Source organism: Telopea speciosissima, chromosome 9, assembly GCF_018873765.1.
Source record: "Telopea speciosissima isolate NSW1024214 ecotype Mountain lineage chromosome 9, Tspe_v1, whole genome shotgun sequence".
NCBI lineage: Eukaryota > Viridiplantae > Streptophyta > Magnoliopsida > Proteales > Proteaceae > Telopea > Telopea speciosissima.
The window spans coordinates 9,474,189-9,491,053 of NC_057924.1; the positions used below are offsets into that span (position 1 = coordinate 9,474,189).

Here is a 16,865-nt window from a genome sequence, read left to right on the forward strand (position 1 = left end):
AGGGGCACACGAAATGATCGCCACACCATTGGTCATTTCATCTTTCTAAGGGGTGTGATGGTCAGTACGTATGCTCTTGTGTCTAGGCGCAGAGGCGCGTATGCTGCACGACCGGGTGGCGTGTTCTTTCTCTCTTATTTTTTTTTGTTTTGGGAACTCATTCTTGAACTCCTTGTGGCAAGCAAGGAGTCTTCTTAGTTCTTACGACTCCATTTGAAACCCAAAGTACCCAACAGAGACCAGAAAAGGAAAAAGCTTCGTTTCTTTCTTTCGGCGCTTGGTAGTTGAAGTAAGCATAGGGCAAAGAACAGATTCCGTTGCATAATTATTTTCACTGTCTCCCGTCTTTAGGCCCTAATAATCCCATTCTTACCGTCTTCGCCTAATCGAATCTATCCCCTTCATCCTTCCCCCTTCCCCCTTCTCCCTTCCCATCGGCACTCGTTATAGTTTAAACCCTATCGGTTTGCTGGTTAATGTTAACGCCAATGGAGCTACTCAGATCAAACCTCTCTCGAGTTCGAATTCCAGAGCCCACCAATCGTATTTACAAGCAAGAATGCTGCATTTCTTTCGATTCTCCGGTAAATTCTACCTACGCATTCTCTGTTTTTTGAATACTAAATGCTCTTCATTCTTAAGTTAAGCATTTCTAAAAGCTTCTATCTGTGATGGTTGTTCTTTTGAGCTTCAGAAATCGGATGGTGGTTTGTTTATAGATATGAACTCGTTTCTTGCGTTTGGGAAGGATTATGTGGGTTGGAACTACGAGAAGACTGGAAATCCTGTTTATTTGCATATAAAGCAGACGAAGAAATCAGTGCCTGAGGATAGACCTCTCAAGAAGCCGACCCTTCTTGCAATAGGTATCTGACTTATGCATCTTAACTGGATGAGTTTTATGGCCTTTCAGATTCTACCAGTTTTGAAGATGTATCCTTGTAACAGTATAACTTAATTCGTAATTGCCATCTTCTCAACTGCTATACCAATTGCTTGAAATATGTTAGTAGAAATAGATATGCTTTCCTTTATGGTGCAACTGACTTTCGCAGTTGATGATTATCGAGAAAATTATCATTTTTACGCTCTTGTTTTCTCTTTCCTATTCTTATTACACCTATCCCATGTTTCGTGTATGGAAAATGAAGAACCTGAAAGAAAGAGACAAAGAGAGGAAAAAACTGATACAAGTGACGGAAAAGAGGGAAAAGCTCACACCATTGATGGAATATAAGGGACAGGCTGAAGCTACTCTACCAACCTCACCCCCCCTCTCTCTCTCTCACACACACACTTTTTCTACCCTTGTACGTGTAATGGATGTTGACACTTTTGTCATATTTACTTAGTTCTTAAATGCTTCTTTTGAATGTTTCAAGAGCTAACTGCCTATTAATTTTAATGGAGACGAACTTATGATTCTCATAGCAAGCCAAACACATGTACCAGTTCACTTCTTCACTTCATGCTTGCATGCAGTCAGGTGCAGTTTAAAATAGTATTTTTGGTTTTATGGAGGGAAGCTTCTGGGTAACCGCTGAATTCAGTATCAAGTCATTTATCACTAATGTTATCTTGGATTTCATTGACTGTTCTTATGTAGAAATATCACCTACAGCAACTAGGTTTTATTTGCAGGAGTTGATGGTGGATTTGACAACCATGAACCTGAATATGAAGAAAGTCACAGCATCATCATATTGCCAGAATTCGTGTCTCTTTCATTTCCTTCTGTTGAATTGCCAGAAAAGGTCTTTTGTTTTCAACCTCTTAATATTTCAAAGGAGACTTCTTTAGATTGTAACTGTTGATGCAAATATTTTTTCAAAATTGCAGGTCAGATTGGCTGTTGATGCTATTCTAATGGCTGAGGGTGCCGAGCGGAAAGAGCAAGTAGCATCTTGGACAGCTGATAAGAAGCAAGATAGTGCTTATGCCATGGATCTTCAACAGGTTGACAGTGGCGTCATTGTGCCTCCATCTGGGTGGAAATGTTGCAAATGTGACAAGACTGATAATCTTTGGCTAAACTTGACTGATGGAATGATTCTCTGTGGGAGGAAAAATTGGGATGGAAGTGGTGGAAACAACCATGCTCTTGAACATTACAAGGAAACTAACTATCCTCTCGCTGTAAAGCTTGGTACTATAACTGCTGATTTGGAAGGAGCAGGTAATGCTGTCATGCATCTGTATTTTTTTTTTTTAAAGTTAGAAAAATGTGCATCATCACCCTTATCAATATGCTCAAGTCAGTTGTTTGTATTTCACCAGATGCAATCACATGACATAAATCAAAAGTTATGTTGTGTGATTGGTTATTGCTATTTGTGTTCTGGTTTCACATTTAGTTGACTTGCTATGCTTGGTTAGCTATTTCCTTTCAGTAGACTATGTTTATTTTGATCTTCTAATGCGTTTCTTGAAATCAATGTACAAAGAAACCAAGTGGCTGGTTGACAGGATTGTGTAGGCAATTTCCCTATATGTCCAGACTCCAGATTCCAACTTTCTCTTATCAAAGTTAGAAAAATTAGTTTATTGATGCAGTAGCATTATCTTGGTTGATTGGAATAAGTACCATCAAAATCTTTTGCTGGGTAATAGTACTCTGAATTTATTATCAAATCCTAAAATGTTAGGTCAAGGTGAGATTTCTAGGTTTTTTTTCCCCCCAAGCCTTGTGATTTTTCTGGTTTTGCTGTAAACTATTGAACCACAACTTAAATAAATAATTTTCCCAAGGAAACTAAAAGAATTTTATCTCCAATGACTGTGATTAAGGTTACATCAACCTTCACTGGTACATTTAATAACAGATATGTGTTGAATCATTTTAGAAACAATCGAACAGAAATTTGTAAGTTGATAAAGCATGAGAATAGTGAAGGAAAGGATTTTTGAAACGACCTAGGGCTAGAAAGAGTGCTTTATCTTCAACTTTTGACCAAAGAATTAGAATTTAGATTACAATAATGTTTAATTATTGAACTCAAATTAATCTCCATTGGATGATTTCCCCCCCTTTGATGTGCTCCTGCAGAAGCTCTTCAATTCTGAACTCACTAAGACTCAAACAAGGATGCAAGAGAAAATAGAAGCTCTCAGATAGTCAGATATGCCTGGTTATCCACACTGTGCTGACTGGAATACCTCAATCAACTCATTAAGTGGCATCCAATGTCCGAACAATTTTGGATTGGCTACATAAATCCTGGCCTGCCATTACATACTAAGGCAGATATTGACTGATGTACCTTAACTCAATGAAGACTAATCCCAACTAAGTGGGATTGGCTACGCAGCTCCTGTTTTTCAATCCCAGTCTGTTCAAAGCCATACATGGTGTCAACCCTGTTCCATCCTCATCTTTTCTCATGACATAGCCCAAAATCATTTTAGGCCTGCCCTTTGCTCTTTTAACTCTTTCAATCTGAATCACGTTGCTTCTCCAAACCGGTGCATTAATAGATCTTCATTTTACATGTCCGTTCCACGTCAAACTACTTTGTCTTAACTTATTATGTATTGGAGTTACTCATAAATTACTTCCAAAGTATTTATTTCTTATTATATCTTTGCTAGTTTTACTACTCATCCATCCCAATATCCTCATCTCAGCTACAATAATTTTATTTACTTCTTGTTTTTCACTTCCTACCATTCTAACCCCATACATCGTTGCTGATCTTATAGCTTTCTTATAAAACTTTCCTTTTGAGTTTTGGTGGAATACGTCCATCATACAACACACCAGGCACATGTTGACTGATGCAAACCCCTAAACAATTATGAGACCCTAGTGCCAGATCAAAATCTCCGAGAATGAGAAAATATCCTTACAACTGTAAGGCACAAAAGAGGCCCCAGACGAGTACACCAAAATCAATAAGATGAATCCTACGGGGGACCGAGAAATCACCCTCCATCAGCTGGCTCTTAGAGCTCTACTTCCAATAAGGGCAGTGCTCACACTCTGTTATGTGCCCAGAGTCCTTGAATTCCGTGTTTTGGTTTTGCTAAACCACTCTTAAATTTGATTTGGCCATCAAAATAAGTAAGAATATACACTGAAAAATTCACACAAAAGATCAGAAAAAATTAGTTCAGGAAAATGGACATCTCTGGTCATTGAGAACTGCATCATTTGATTGAGTGAATCTCTTGCTTTTAGGAAGATCGCTGTAGATGTGGAAATGTGTGTCACAGAGTCATCTTGAACCCCATCAAAAGACTTAATTTATTAAGATTTTTGGCTTATTTTATCCACGAGGAAACCTGATTTTCTCTATTTAATTTTTGATACACCGCATTGCTCATTAGTAATTATAAGTTGCTCAAAACCTACTTACTCTTTGAGATGGTCAACAGGGTCTTAAATATTGAGGCTTGAAATCTTACTGTTTATCTATTAGGTGTTTTTATCATATTTTTGAATTGATGCTTCTTATACATTTATTGGGTTTAATCATGTTAATCTGTTATGGCAGCTCAGATGTTTTCTCTTATCCGGAGGATGAAATCGTTGCGGACCCGCTGTTAGCGCAACATTTGGCATTTTTTGGCATTGACTTCTCATCGTTGCAAAAGGTTAGTCATTTTTTTTTGGCATGCATTTATTGAAGTGCAATCGAGGTGGCTATGTGATGGAGGCATTTTGGGCTTTGAAGGCAGATTGTCAACCAGGTGCTAAGCGTAGGTGGTGGTTAGAGTACAATATTCATTAAAAGTTAACTGTATGCATATACTAAAGGACTAACTTATTTAATAAATATGAAAGTTATTGAAAGCTAAAATCAAGTGATATGAAACTAAGCGATTTGGAAGTTTAAGATAGTGGGGAAGCAACTGAGAAATATATTTCCACGCTTTTGAATAGCACTAATATGTTATTTTTTGGGAAATTTCTTGATGATGAACATGAGGATGCATGTTAAATGGAAATTGGAAGCTATGTTATGCTTGTAGTCCCTCTCGACTGCAAGTATAAAAAACTAGGTGCCGACCTAGGTTTCGACAGGCCAGAAATCGAAATTTGGTTGAAACTAGTTGAAACCAGGTCGAAACCTGGTATTTTTTCCCAGCCAACTCGAGTTGAGGGTTTCGAGGCCCGTAAATGATTTTTTGCTCTGGTTTTTTCTATACAACCTATTTTTGACATTCTAAGCACAAAAAATAAATTATACAACACTCACCACTAAATTCCACGAGGAGTTTCTTGGTGGTCCAATCCACGAGCTGCGTACCATTGAAGATGTCGTAGCCGTTCCTCAAAATGCACGGTGCACCACATATGTATCCCATGACATGCTTTGGGCCCAATTGTTTAAATAGTCCATTATTGCCCGTCTATAAGCCCCATCATCAACTTGTCTAAGACATCCCAATCTAGGGAAGGGCTCGCCGAGACTATAAGAAAGTGGAGCTTGCACACATGGTTGGGCTGGATTCTCAAAGATATTGTCGACAAAAGATGACCCATCCCCTGATCCATCCCCTGATCCATCCCCATTTCCATATGTAGCAGTAGATGCATAATGGCCACTCCCATATTCAAATGAAGTAAAAGATCCACCATGGCCACCACCTTATCCAGATGAATTGATGCTCTTGAAGGATGGTCCACCAACATATCTACCATACGATCCATACCCAACATGTGATGCTGATCTGACGCTCTCAAACGGTCTCTATTATGAAGGATGGCGCGCGCTAATGCCCAAATCCTCTAGTCTACCCCAAACTCATGGCTTCCATAGTGCCAAACAAGCTCGATGTATCCATCCCAGATTCAGTAGGTCCAAACCGCTTGCAAGGACCTCGAGTGTAACCTCTCGAGGTACATGTACCATGATCATCATCTTGTGTTGCATGAGTAAACCGAGTCTCCCCTCTGAAAATCTCTGTGGATCTAGCTCTTGAATCATCTGGGCCTCCTTATCACGTAAGGATGCTAATCTTGCATTATCATCATAATACCCACCAGTACCACCACCACCACTACTGAGTCTGGGTAGGTGGTTAAGTAGCATTCGAGGAATGGGACTACTCATCATCATCATCATTAGCTCCACTACTACCAGGGTGTGCCTCGAATGGATGTGGGGTCTGTGAATGAACTCTGCCCTCTGTTGTCACATACTTATCAACATCAGCACCCATCTGTGAAGCAATCTCATTGTTGGTCCGACCCCCAACCTCATCTAATATAGGCTCACCTCGATCCCTGACCCACTCATAAAGGGGATTCTCTTCATCTTTGTCAACTTGGAATATTTCTGCCAACTTGATTGGGCTTGTATCGTGTTCCATGCCAAGTCGTATGTGCTCCTCTCTCAATCTCATATTATAATGCACATAGACCAATTCTTCAAATCTTTTAGCACCCAATTGGTTCCGCCTCTTGGATTGTATGAGGTTGAACGTACTCCAGTTCCACTCGCATTCAGTAGCAAAATGTGTTTGGGAAAGCACTCTAACTGCTATCTTGGATAGGTGGGGTGAATCTCTAGCATATTGCAACTTCATTCAATTGCATAAGAGCATTAAAGATTATTGTTAGGTAATACTAAATAAGGGTGCATACTTAAATATGAATGGAAAGGCTAAGGTGATTGGACCAACCAGGAGTGGTGCCATCCCGAGCCGCTGTTGCCACTGTCCGACCAAAACTCCTAGTGGCATCCCTGAAAGCTTTCATATGTTGCATCAATACCAACAAGCATAATTGTATAAATTTTTACCTACTAAACAATAACTAATTCTCACCTCGCCATTGATAACCCCTTGTCTAGTTGCATTTGGCTCAAACCTAGCAACCACTGAGTGAATTGCATCTATCAAATCTTGTCTCATCCCAAGTTTATGCTTGTAGTGGTACTTAGGATTTAGGTAGTATGTTGAACACAATGCAAAGTACCATGATAAGAAACTAAATGATAACCACAAATTGACGAGTTGAATTGAAGTTAATAAAGTAACTAACAACTCACCAACCTTATGTAGTGGATGCATGAGCTGCTTCTCCCATTGATCCCTGATAATCTGAATAAACTTTGTATTACCCCTTCTATAAATAGTCTCAACTTGCATCTTCATTATATCAATAGCTGCTCACAAGTGTGGTATGGTGGGCTTCCTCTGTTGGTCCTCCATTTTCAACATGGTGACAACTGGGTCTAAGATCTTTACGACCTTCTTGAGATCATCCTAGAAATTGTCACTAGAAACGGTGGCCTGGGCTGTTCGACCTCCACGAGAACTAGACCCTTGCCAATTAAACCATTCCTTAGAAGCAAACATCGACCTCAGTCCAATCTTCTTTAACTTGAAGCTTTGAAGAGCAATCCAATTTGTTGCAAACCGTGTAATCCCTGGTCTCTCTAAGTCACCACCACACTTGCTCCTCAACATTTGCAGGGCAAATCCATGATTATAGATGAAGATGCTCACTTGTCTTGCCTTCTCTATCACCCCTTTCACAAGTTTCAAATTCCCCTTGTCCTTTAACATGAGATCGATGCAGTGGGCTGCACATGGTGTCCAAAAGAGTCGATACCTGAGATTGTTCATAGGTTTTTCACCTGCATTCTTAAAGTTGCTTCCGTTGTCAGCGACAACCTGTACCACATTCTCCACCTCCATATCCTTCACCACTTCTTTCAACAACTTGTAAATATGTTTTGCATCCTTCTTTTCCTTGGATGCATCAACAGGCTTGAGGAACACCTCCCATCACAATTTAACTTGAAGTTGATGATGGACTGTTCCTCCCATCACAATTTAACATGAAGTTGATGATGGACTGTCTAGTGGGTCCAGTCCAACCATCACACATCACAGTCGCTCCGAAATGGTCCCACATTGGCTTCAACTCGTTAATATACTCCATCAAGTCTTACTTGTGATGGGGCAAGTAAACATTATACATCTCATATGGTGTTGATTGTCGACCCCTTCACTCTTGGGCCAGCCTTATCTATCTCATCTAACATGTGTTGATAGTATGGCCCTTGGGTGACATTGGCCGGAATACTGTGGTAGAAAGCTCACTTGGAGAAAACAATCTCCACTTTCTCCTTCACATTAGTCCACATTTGTTTCAATCTCTTTTGTTTAACTTTGTCTTGGAAAGAGTGCAAGATTTGTTTGAAGGACCTCAATAGTTGGGTTACGGGCTGGGCGTGGGGGTGGAACCCGTGGGTCTGGTTCAGGGGCCCTAACACTCTGGCTCCTCCTGAATGGAATCTTTGGCTCTTTATGTCTCAACCTCCTCCTCCGGGGTTGCTCTGGCTCTGGCTCTAGCTCTAACTCTAGCTCTGGCTTTGAACCAGCTTCTCTGGCCATTTGTAACCTTCTCTCATTATCAATCCTAAGATGCTTTCTGCTCTCCATCCTTGGCCTCCTCATTTGTGTAGCCTCTGCCGTTGTTTCTAAACCATCATACTCATCTGACTCATCATTGTCATAATCCTACTCCCCTAACTCAGGATACCTGTCTAGACATGCTTCATCAAATCCATCCCTGGATGCCCTCTTCTCCCTCCTAGCTTCTACTCTGCCCCTTAGATGCGCTGCCATATCTATCTTTATCTTACTTGGCACATTAGGGCAACCTGTGACATTCCTATCTCCACTAGCAAGATGCCACTTCAATCTAGTGGCTCCACCTCCCAATATTTGCTTCCTACAGTAATTACATTCTGATTTCTTCTTGTCAGTTGAAAGGGGTCTCCCATGCAGCCATGCAATGTCCCCCATTATGCAACACTAGTTTTTACCAACCTGTTGCAACAAGAACACATAGATTATTAACAAGAACACTGAAATATGACTCCTAAACAACTACAAAGCATATTCTAAATTTCCTCCAAAGTATGCTATTTTTTTGCTTTTTAAAAATAATTTTAATGATTATTAATTAATTAACAAAAATTAATTGAAGAACATTACATACTAATCAAATACAGCCAAAAACATATTCTATATACTTTAACTATTTTTCTACATTTTAAAACTAAAATAGAATAATTCTCTTATTTATTTTCAATTTTTTGAATTTCAACAATTATTTTTGAAAATCAGAAAATTAAATAAATAAATGAAAGCAGAAAAAAAGTTTCGACACCATCATGCCGTATATCGACCAACGGTGTCTAATATATATTAAATTGTTGTCCATCCATTATATATAAATCATATTTAAAAAAAATATGTTGTAGGAAAATAGTTTTTATAAAACAGAAAATAAAACTTTAATTGGCATACCAAAAAAAATTCCGACCCCGTAGAGTCGTAGGTTGTCCCATTGTAGCTAACATATATAAATTTGAAAGAATTCTACCATATATTACCATGTATTGTACAAAAAAATTGATTTCTGGGAAGAAAACACTGCTACCTTTGAGATTCAAGGTTCAAAATCCCTTCTAAAAAGCTTGATACAACTTGTAGATGCGCTTAGATTTGAAGTTGAGTGAAGAAATCTGAGTTTTTGGCCCAAAAAGTACTCCCTATGTCGAAACCAGTCGGCTCCAGCACCTCTCGGTCAAAATTGCTTGAAATGAGCAAGTTTCGACCGAGACTTGTCATTTTGTAAAACTGGGTTCTACCTGGTTCAACACTGTTTCGGTCGAAACAGTGTCGAAACTGGTCAAAACCAGTCGAAACATGGTCGAATTCCATGGGTTTTGTCTTGGTTGGCTGCGATACATAGTTGTCTTGTTCGAAATCTGCAGTTTCAACCTAGATTTAGTTCCATGCTCGAGTGTTGCTACAGAGCATGTTGAAGTGCCAACTTGTCCTTTATGAAATCTATATTTTCGTATTGGGTGTCGAGTGTTGGAATAGTTATATCTGATATGGAAACCCCTTGAGCATCTATATCGTGTTTTCTGGGACAACCCTAATGGTGGCTGGGAGGAAAGTTGTAGCCATTGAGTGAAGATCTTTGAGCTGGATAAGCTGAAAGCGAGCTTTGGCTCAATGTTTAGAATGAGCAAGGTTCAAAATTTCAGTTTTGACCTTGGTCAAAACCAAAATATTTCGGGTTTCGATCGAAATTCCACCAAAACTCTGCATGTTTCAGCTTTTCATTTCGGTGATCAAATTGCCATATTTTGGCCAGAATCTCCAAGGTAACCCTAATTAAGCATCTCTAAACACATTGAAACCTTTATATTGTAAAAAAAACACCTGAAATGTTAGTTTGGTTTCGTACCCTAGGTTGGTAGTGTACGCCATTATGCAGTGTACTGAAGACATACTGCAGGAGGCCCAAGAAATCTTACCGTGGCCCAGCTTATTTCAAGGCTTTGGTCCACCTTATTTCATTTTTAAAGTTTTTTTGTTTTGTTTAAGTTAGAACCGGTTGAACTGGTGGTTTGTTTTGGTCCAATTTAAGTTATAGTTGTTTTTTTTTTTAAATTTCAGCCGCGGATGATTATCATAAGATTCCCGTTCTTGAAAATCCGCACTTTTCCAAAACCAAAAAACAGACGTAATTCTGGGATTCCTCCTTGAGGCAAAAACTTTTATGCATCCCTCTTCCTTTAAGACTTTTAAGTCGGGTCCAGCTCGTTTAAAGGTCATGTAGATTTTTAAAAGGAGTGGCCAAGCAATTTAAGAGTTGGGTAGGGTTTTCCTAGCCCAACTCTTAACTCTCTTTTGTGGCTTTCAATGAATAGAAAGCATGGGGGGGGGGTCTTCACCCATGATTTGAGAGAGAGAGAGAGAGCTGTTGCTCTTGCTCCTTTGCATGGAGAACTCCTGATGCAGTTAAGATTGTTCAATTGGGTCATTCGGGCCTCAGAAGACTTTATTTTGGCACCATGATTGGTTCTATAACACATGTTTCTTATTTTTTGGTTTATTTATGTAACTCATGATGCAGTTAAGATAACCCAATTGGGTCAATCGGGCCTCAAAAGACTTTATTTTGGCCCATGGTTGGGTTTATTCATGTAATGTGTCTAATTTATAAACCCATAAAGTGGGGATAAAGTTAGTACACAAGATGATTGTATTAGAGTGCGTAGAGTCCTTTTATGAGTCAAACTAGGAATTTAAGTCTGTATATGTGTAAAATGACCTTCTAAATGGAAAAACCAAGAAACTAGATGGTTTGGCTTAAGAGAATTGTCTAAGTCTGCTGTCCACGCTCTTCTATGAACAAAGACAAACGTCCGAGTTTAAATGGCAAACAAAAAATTTTCTAAGTCGTAACTCATGGACAATCGAGCCTTAAAGCTTGTGTCTATAGACGATCGTTGCGGTCTTCTGTGCGATCTTCCATGAATGTTTGAGAGTTAATGAGACTAGTTGTGATTTCACCTAGAGGGGGGGTGAATAAGTGAAGATTGGAAAAATAAAAACTTATGTAGAAATAACCAAGTTACCAATGTAAACAATAAACAAGCGATAATTAAAAGAGTTGACACAAGAGATTTATAGTGGTTCGGCCAACACTTGCCTACGTCCACTCCTCTCACCATAGAGAGAATTTCACTATATCAAATCTTGAGTAAGAGCAAGAGGACTCGTACAACTCTTGAAAAATGAGCAAGAGAACTCAACAACAACTAATCTTGATTCAATGAGCAAGAAGACTCAACCTACTCTTGATTCCGAGCAAGAGAACTCAACCTACTTATATAAAGTAAAAGTGATACTAAGGAGTTTAGAATTACCCCAAACCTTAGTAAAGATGTCTACCTTTCAAACTATGAAGCTTTAATGCAAATATGAATGAAAGGAGCTAAGTGAGATTGAATGCCTTGGATTGGTGCTTGAATTCTCACTTGAGAGTGACTTGTTCTTGAAGGCTCTTGATTATCATTAGGAGTGATGATTAGAGCCTTAAACAAGTGGGTATTTATAGGCTAGATGGCTTAAATTAATTAGGAATCTAGATTAGGATCGGATTCTAAAAGCCATATATAATCCGGTATGCTGGATTTTAATCCGGTGTGCCGGATCACCTAATTTCCTTATTGAACAAGGGAATAACGGTCAAATTATAGTTGTATTTTAAGGATCTGGTATGCTGGATACTCATCCGGTATGCCGGATTAGTGCAGGACTAAGCCAAAATGGATCCGGTATGCTGGATGGTTATCCAGCGTACTCCGGAGAGCTACTATGAGTAATTTCCTGAGATTCCCATTAATCCGGTATGCCGGATCAGGAACCGGTATGCCGGATTGGGCAATTTCAGTGGAAATTAGTCCAATTCCAACAAGGGTTTGGTTTGGGGGTTTCAAACCCAAAAGGTCATATGTCTAAGGGGTCAAATTACCTCCTAAGGACATTCTAAATGGATGTCTGCGTGCGTGTATGCATTACATCAATTTGTGACTTAAGATTACAAATACATGATTACAAAATCTTCAATAAGTCTTCATTCTTCAATCTTCAATCTTCAAAGTTAGACTTGTTGACTTCCATATCTTTGAAAACATCTTGAGCATTATTCTTGTACATTTTTGTATACGCTCTTGTATATGCTCTTGTGTTTGTATGCTCCCCCTCACTTGGTGCTACACTCTCATCTAAACACCTTAAGCAAATGTTAGTCCAAGAGAAGCTTTATTTGTTATCATCAAAACATGGCTTTGGAGTGTATAAGGAGTTTTCCTCAACATAAGTCTTCTCAGGCGGACGATCCTGCAGTGTTCCGTGACCAGCTTCCGTCTAAGTCCGAGAGTGATAGTCTTAAGTTCCTATAGCCACGGTGGCTGTTATGTGGTCTTCCATGCGGTAGTATTTATTGCTACATGGTCAAGAAGTTGAAAGGCTTTGAGTCATCATTAATTAAACATCTTCACTGATGTTTAGGAGCTCCAACAGCTAGTTTTTCCTAGAAAATATAAGTTGAATAGTGGAGACTAAAATGGATTAAATAATTCCAGCAATTTTGAATTAGAAATGGTTCTCCAACAACTAGTTTCTCTTGGGAATGAAAAGTGAATTCAATTGTTCAAAGACGAAACTGAGCTTGACTCTAACGGTTAGTTTAAAAGCTAATTCGTTTGCCTATAAATAGGTGGAGTCTCTTGATGTCACATAACATAGATCAATACACAACAACAACCTGTGTGCAAGCTTGAATCGACTTGTCATCTTGAGAAAAGCTGTTGTGCTCGAGGTTTATTGTCTACATCATCTTGCGAAGCTACTGCTGCTGTGTTTTGTGCTCAAGTATTTACATCATCTTGAGAAAGAGCTGTGAACAAGTGCTACAACGTGCTCAAGTTCAGAAGAAGAAAATCATATTGTGTTGATCAAAGTGTGCTTAAGAGTGTTTACAGTATCAGGCTTCAAAGAAGCCATTTTTGCTGTAAGTTCAGCTTGTGTGGCTTGAAGGAAATCCTTGGCTTGTGTGGCATGGGTGGAAATCCTTGACTAGGGGTGGCTTGGGTGTTCAACCTGAAAAAGTGGTTGAGTTGTGTAAGGGCTTGATTCTTGCCTGGGAAAAGAATCAAATAATAGAGAAATCCTTGGTCCGTGATCAAGGTAGTGGACGTAGGACAGTTGCTCAAACCACTCTAAATCGCTATGTGTGCCTGCTTGTCTCTCTCTCTCTCTCTCTCTCCTAATTGCATCTTGCTACTTAAAGCAACTGGTAATATCCTCCATGGCACTCTCTTTGTTTGTTTCTTATTTGTTTTCTATCATATGCCATTGTGTGATGTTAGGATTAATTTTGGGTTTGTGTTTTGTTTGTTAGATTTGTTTAATTTGGTCACAACCCAATTCACCCTCCTCTTGGGTTGCATTTGATCCTACATGTGCATTGAATTTTTTCTACAACCTCCTGGTTTCTTTACATATGCTGCATTTCATGTATAATTAGCTGGTTTTATGGAGTTGCTTTTGTTGCAGCATGTGTGATAATTGTATAATAAGCTGGTCTTTCCTAGACCATGATCCAGTTGCGAGAGATCCTTTACCATTGAATGCCTGTGCATAAAATAGGCATCTTAGTTTAGAAGTCTAATGTACTCTTCGAAACTAACTCAACTCAACTCAGCCTTATCCCAATGAAATGGGGTCAGCTACATGGATCTTTCTTCAGTCAGCTCTATTCAAAGACATACTTGTTGCTAGTCCTAAGCTATGTATGTTTTTCCTCACTTCTCCTAGGGTCATTTTAGGCCTACCCTTGGCTTTTTAGTTTGTCTAATCTGAAACCTAGGTTCCTGAGATAATCACTCTTTTGAAACATTTCTTCAATTATGTGTAGTCATGTTACAAATATTGTTGTTGTTGTGGTGGTGGTGGTTATTACCATTCTTATTTCCACTGTAAAAGGAAACTAAATCTTTCTTGTTTCCAGACCGAAATGACAACTGCTGAAAAGGAACTTGACCAGAATACCAATTTTGATTGGAACCGCATACAAGAAAGTGGAGAAGAAGTGGAACCGCTATTTGGACCTGGTTACACTGGGCTTATCAATCTTGGGAATAGGTAGTTTTGGTACCTTCATTTTTTCTTTTTTAATTTACTTATCTGTAACTGTTTCTTTGTACATTGCTTCTCCGTTACAGTTGTTATTTGGCAGCAACAATGCAAGTAGTATTCTCAACAGATTCTTTCTCTTCAAGGTTGGTCTTCTTTTTCACTACTTATATATTAGCCATTCACCTTCTTTGTGGAAACTGAATAGGTTTCCTCACTTATTTAACTTTATTGATTTACGTAATTCTTCTATCAGGTATTACAAGAAACAGAGTCTGAAACAGGGATTTGAGAGTGCTCCTGCTGATCCAACTGTAGACCTAAATACACAGTTGTAAGAAAACAGTGTCTTTTATATTGTGGCTGTCTTAGCTTCCATGGGTAATGTTGATGTGAAATATTCTTTTTGATTCTAAAATGAATCCTTTAAATTATTGGTAGTCTGGATTTGTTGAAGTGCCTGCATTTTATTGTTTTTCTCTTTAAACAAATCCGTTGATGAATGATTTATTTATGTCCAACACAGTGGTCAGAAATCTTTAGGTATTTGAGTTGTTACCTTTTGACTTGGGATTATGAAACGATTTGGGTGAAATTAAGCGACTCCCAAATTAAATATTTTGCATTTTTGGGGGCTATTTGCTTACAACAACAACAACAACAACTCAGCCTTATCCCAACTAAATGGGGTCGGCTACATGGATCCTTGTAAAAAATAATTAAAATAATATGAGAAGGAAGAGAGCACATCGACAACTCAGCAATATCCCACCTAAATGGGGTTGGCTACATGGATCGTTGCCCTCCAATCAGCTCTATTTGAGGTCATACTTGAGACAAGGCCTATACTATGCATGTCATTCCTCACTACTTCACCTAGGATCATTTTAGGCCTGACCCTAGCTCTTTTAGATACTTCAATCTGAACCAAATCACTCCTCCGTACTGGTGTATCCCAAGCTCTTTGTTGAACATGACCATGCCACTTTAGACGACTCTAACTTAGCTTCTCATGTATAGGGGATGCTCCCAATTCAGCTTTAAATGGTGTTTCCTTAATCTTTTCAAGTCTTGCCACACATCCATCTCAACATCCTCATCTCCGTCACACTTTGTTTATCTACGTGCTGCTTCTTGACTGCCCAACATTCCACACCATACATCATTGCCGGTTGTATGTCAGTTCTATAAAGTTTTCCTCTGAGTTTTAAAGGAGTATGCCGATCACACAGTACGCCAGTTGTACCTCTCCGCTTCATCCATCCTATTTAATTCTTTGGGAAACATTATCCTCTATATCTCCTTCATTTACGATAGAGCTCCATAACTCCAGCTTGGCGATAATTCCTGCTTTTGTCTTACCACCAACACAATATCATCAACAAAAAGCATACACCAAGGAATCTCATCTTGTATGTCTTTAGTTAGACCATCCATTATAAGCGCAAACAAATTAAGGCTTAAGGTTGAACCATGATGTAGCCCAAACGTAATTGGGAACTCACTACCTTGACCCCCTACAGTTCTTACGCTAGACACCACGCCATCACATATATCTTTAGTTTTGCCTATTTATTTACATGACACCCTTCTCTTCTCTAGTATGTGCCAGATTAGCTCTCTAGGGATTCTATCATAGGCTTTTTCTAGGTCAATAAAGACCATATGAAGATCTCTCTTACCCTCTCTATACTTTTCTATGATTCTCCTAAGAATATAGCTTCCATCATGGATCTATTTGGCATGAAGCCAAATTGGTTCTCCGAAATAGTAGTTTCCTTTCTCAGGTGGGTATCAATAACCCTCATAAAAAACACATTAGCTTTATGCCTCTATAGTTATTGTAGCTCTGAATATTAACTTTATTTTTCTAAACCGGGACCACAATGCTTCTCCTCCATTCATCCTGCATTTTCTTTGAACTCAAAAATCTTGTTAAACAACTTGGTTAGCCTGGCTAAACCACATATTCCTAGTCTCTTCCACACTTCGATTGGGACTCCGTTTGGACTTGGAGTCTTGCCTACTTTCATCTTTTTTAATGCTTCTTTGACTTCAGACACCCTGATTTTTCTTATATATCTATGACAGATGGTGTCACAATGAGAAATACTACCCTCTGGGGTATTATTACTCGAAAGATCTTCATTTAGGAGACTGTAGAAATACTCGTTCCATCGCTTCATAATGTCTTCGTCCCTTATTAATACTTTACCATCTTCATTTTTAATACATCTAACATGGTCAACATTTCTATTCTCTAGTCATTCTTTCTCTTGCTTAGCTATCTATGTGTTTAGATTGTTATAAAGATCATCATATTTCCTTGCCCTTGCATTCCCCACAATCTTCTTAGCTTCATTTCTGGCAGATTTATACCTTTTTAGATCCTTTACCTTGTT

General features: G+C 38.9%; 1 protein-coding gene and 1 long non-coding RNA gene across 3 annotated transcripts in view; one reads left to right on the top strand and one right to left on the bottom strand.

Annotated features, from left to right (window-relative positions):
* Positions 1 to 387: 387 nt before the first annotated feature.
* The window catches only part of LOC122640110 (ubiquitin carboxyl-terminal hydrolase 14), a 29,688-nt gene continuing 13,210 nt past the window's right edge, over positions 388 to 16,865 (top strand). For both annotated transcript variants that reach the window (XR_006329627.1, XM_043833243.1), the window contains exons 1-8: positions 388 to 584; positions 695 to 866; positions 1,642 to 1,754; positions 1,840 to 2,176; positions 4,499 to 4,593; positions 14,339 to 14,472; positions 14,553 to 14,609; positions 14,720 to 14,797. Coding sequence is in view for 1 of the 2 variants with exons in the window: in XM_043833243.1 (XP_043689178.1) it covers positions 477 to 584; positions 695 to 866; positions 1,642 to 1,754; positions 1,840 to 2,176; positions 4,499 to 4,593; positions 14,339 to 14,472; positions 14,553 to 14,609; positions 14,720 to 14,797 (1,094 nt within the window). In the remaining variant the exon portion in view is untranslated. The remainder of the gene's footprint in view (positions 585 to 694; positions 867 to 1,641; positions 1,755 to 1,839; positions 2,177 to 4,498; positions 4,594 to 14,338; positions 14,473 to 14,552; positions 14,610 to 14,719; positions 14,798 to 16,865) is intronic.
* On the bottom strand, positions 14,021 to 15,396 carry LOC122640111. The gene is made up of 2 exons (XR_006329628.1): positions 15,362 to 15,396; positions 14,021 to 14,163 (listed from the first exon to the last, which is right to left on the bottom strand). It is a non-coding gene; the product is annotated as an uncharacterized LOC122640111 (long non-coding RNA).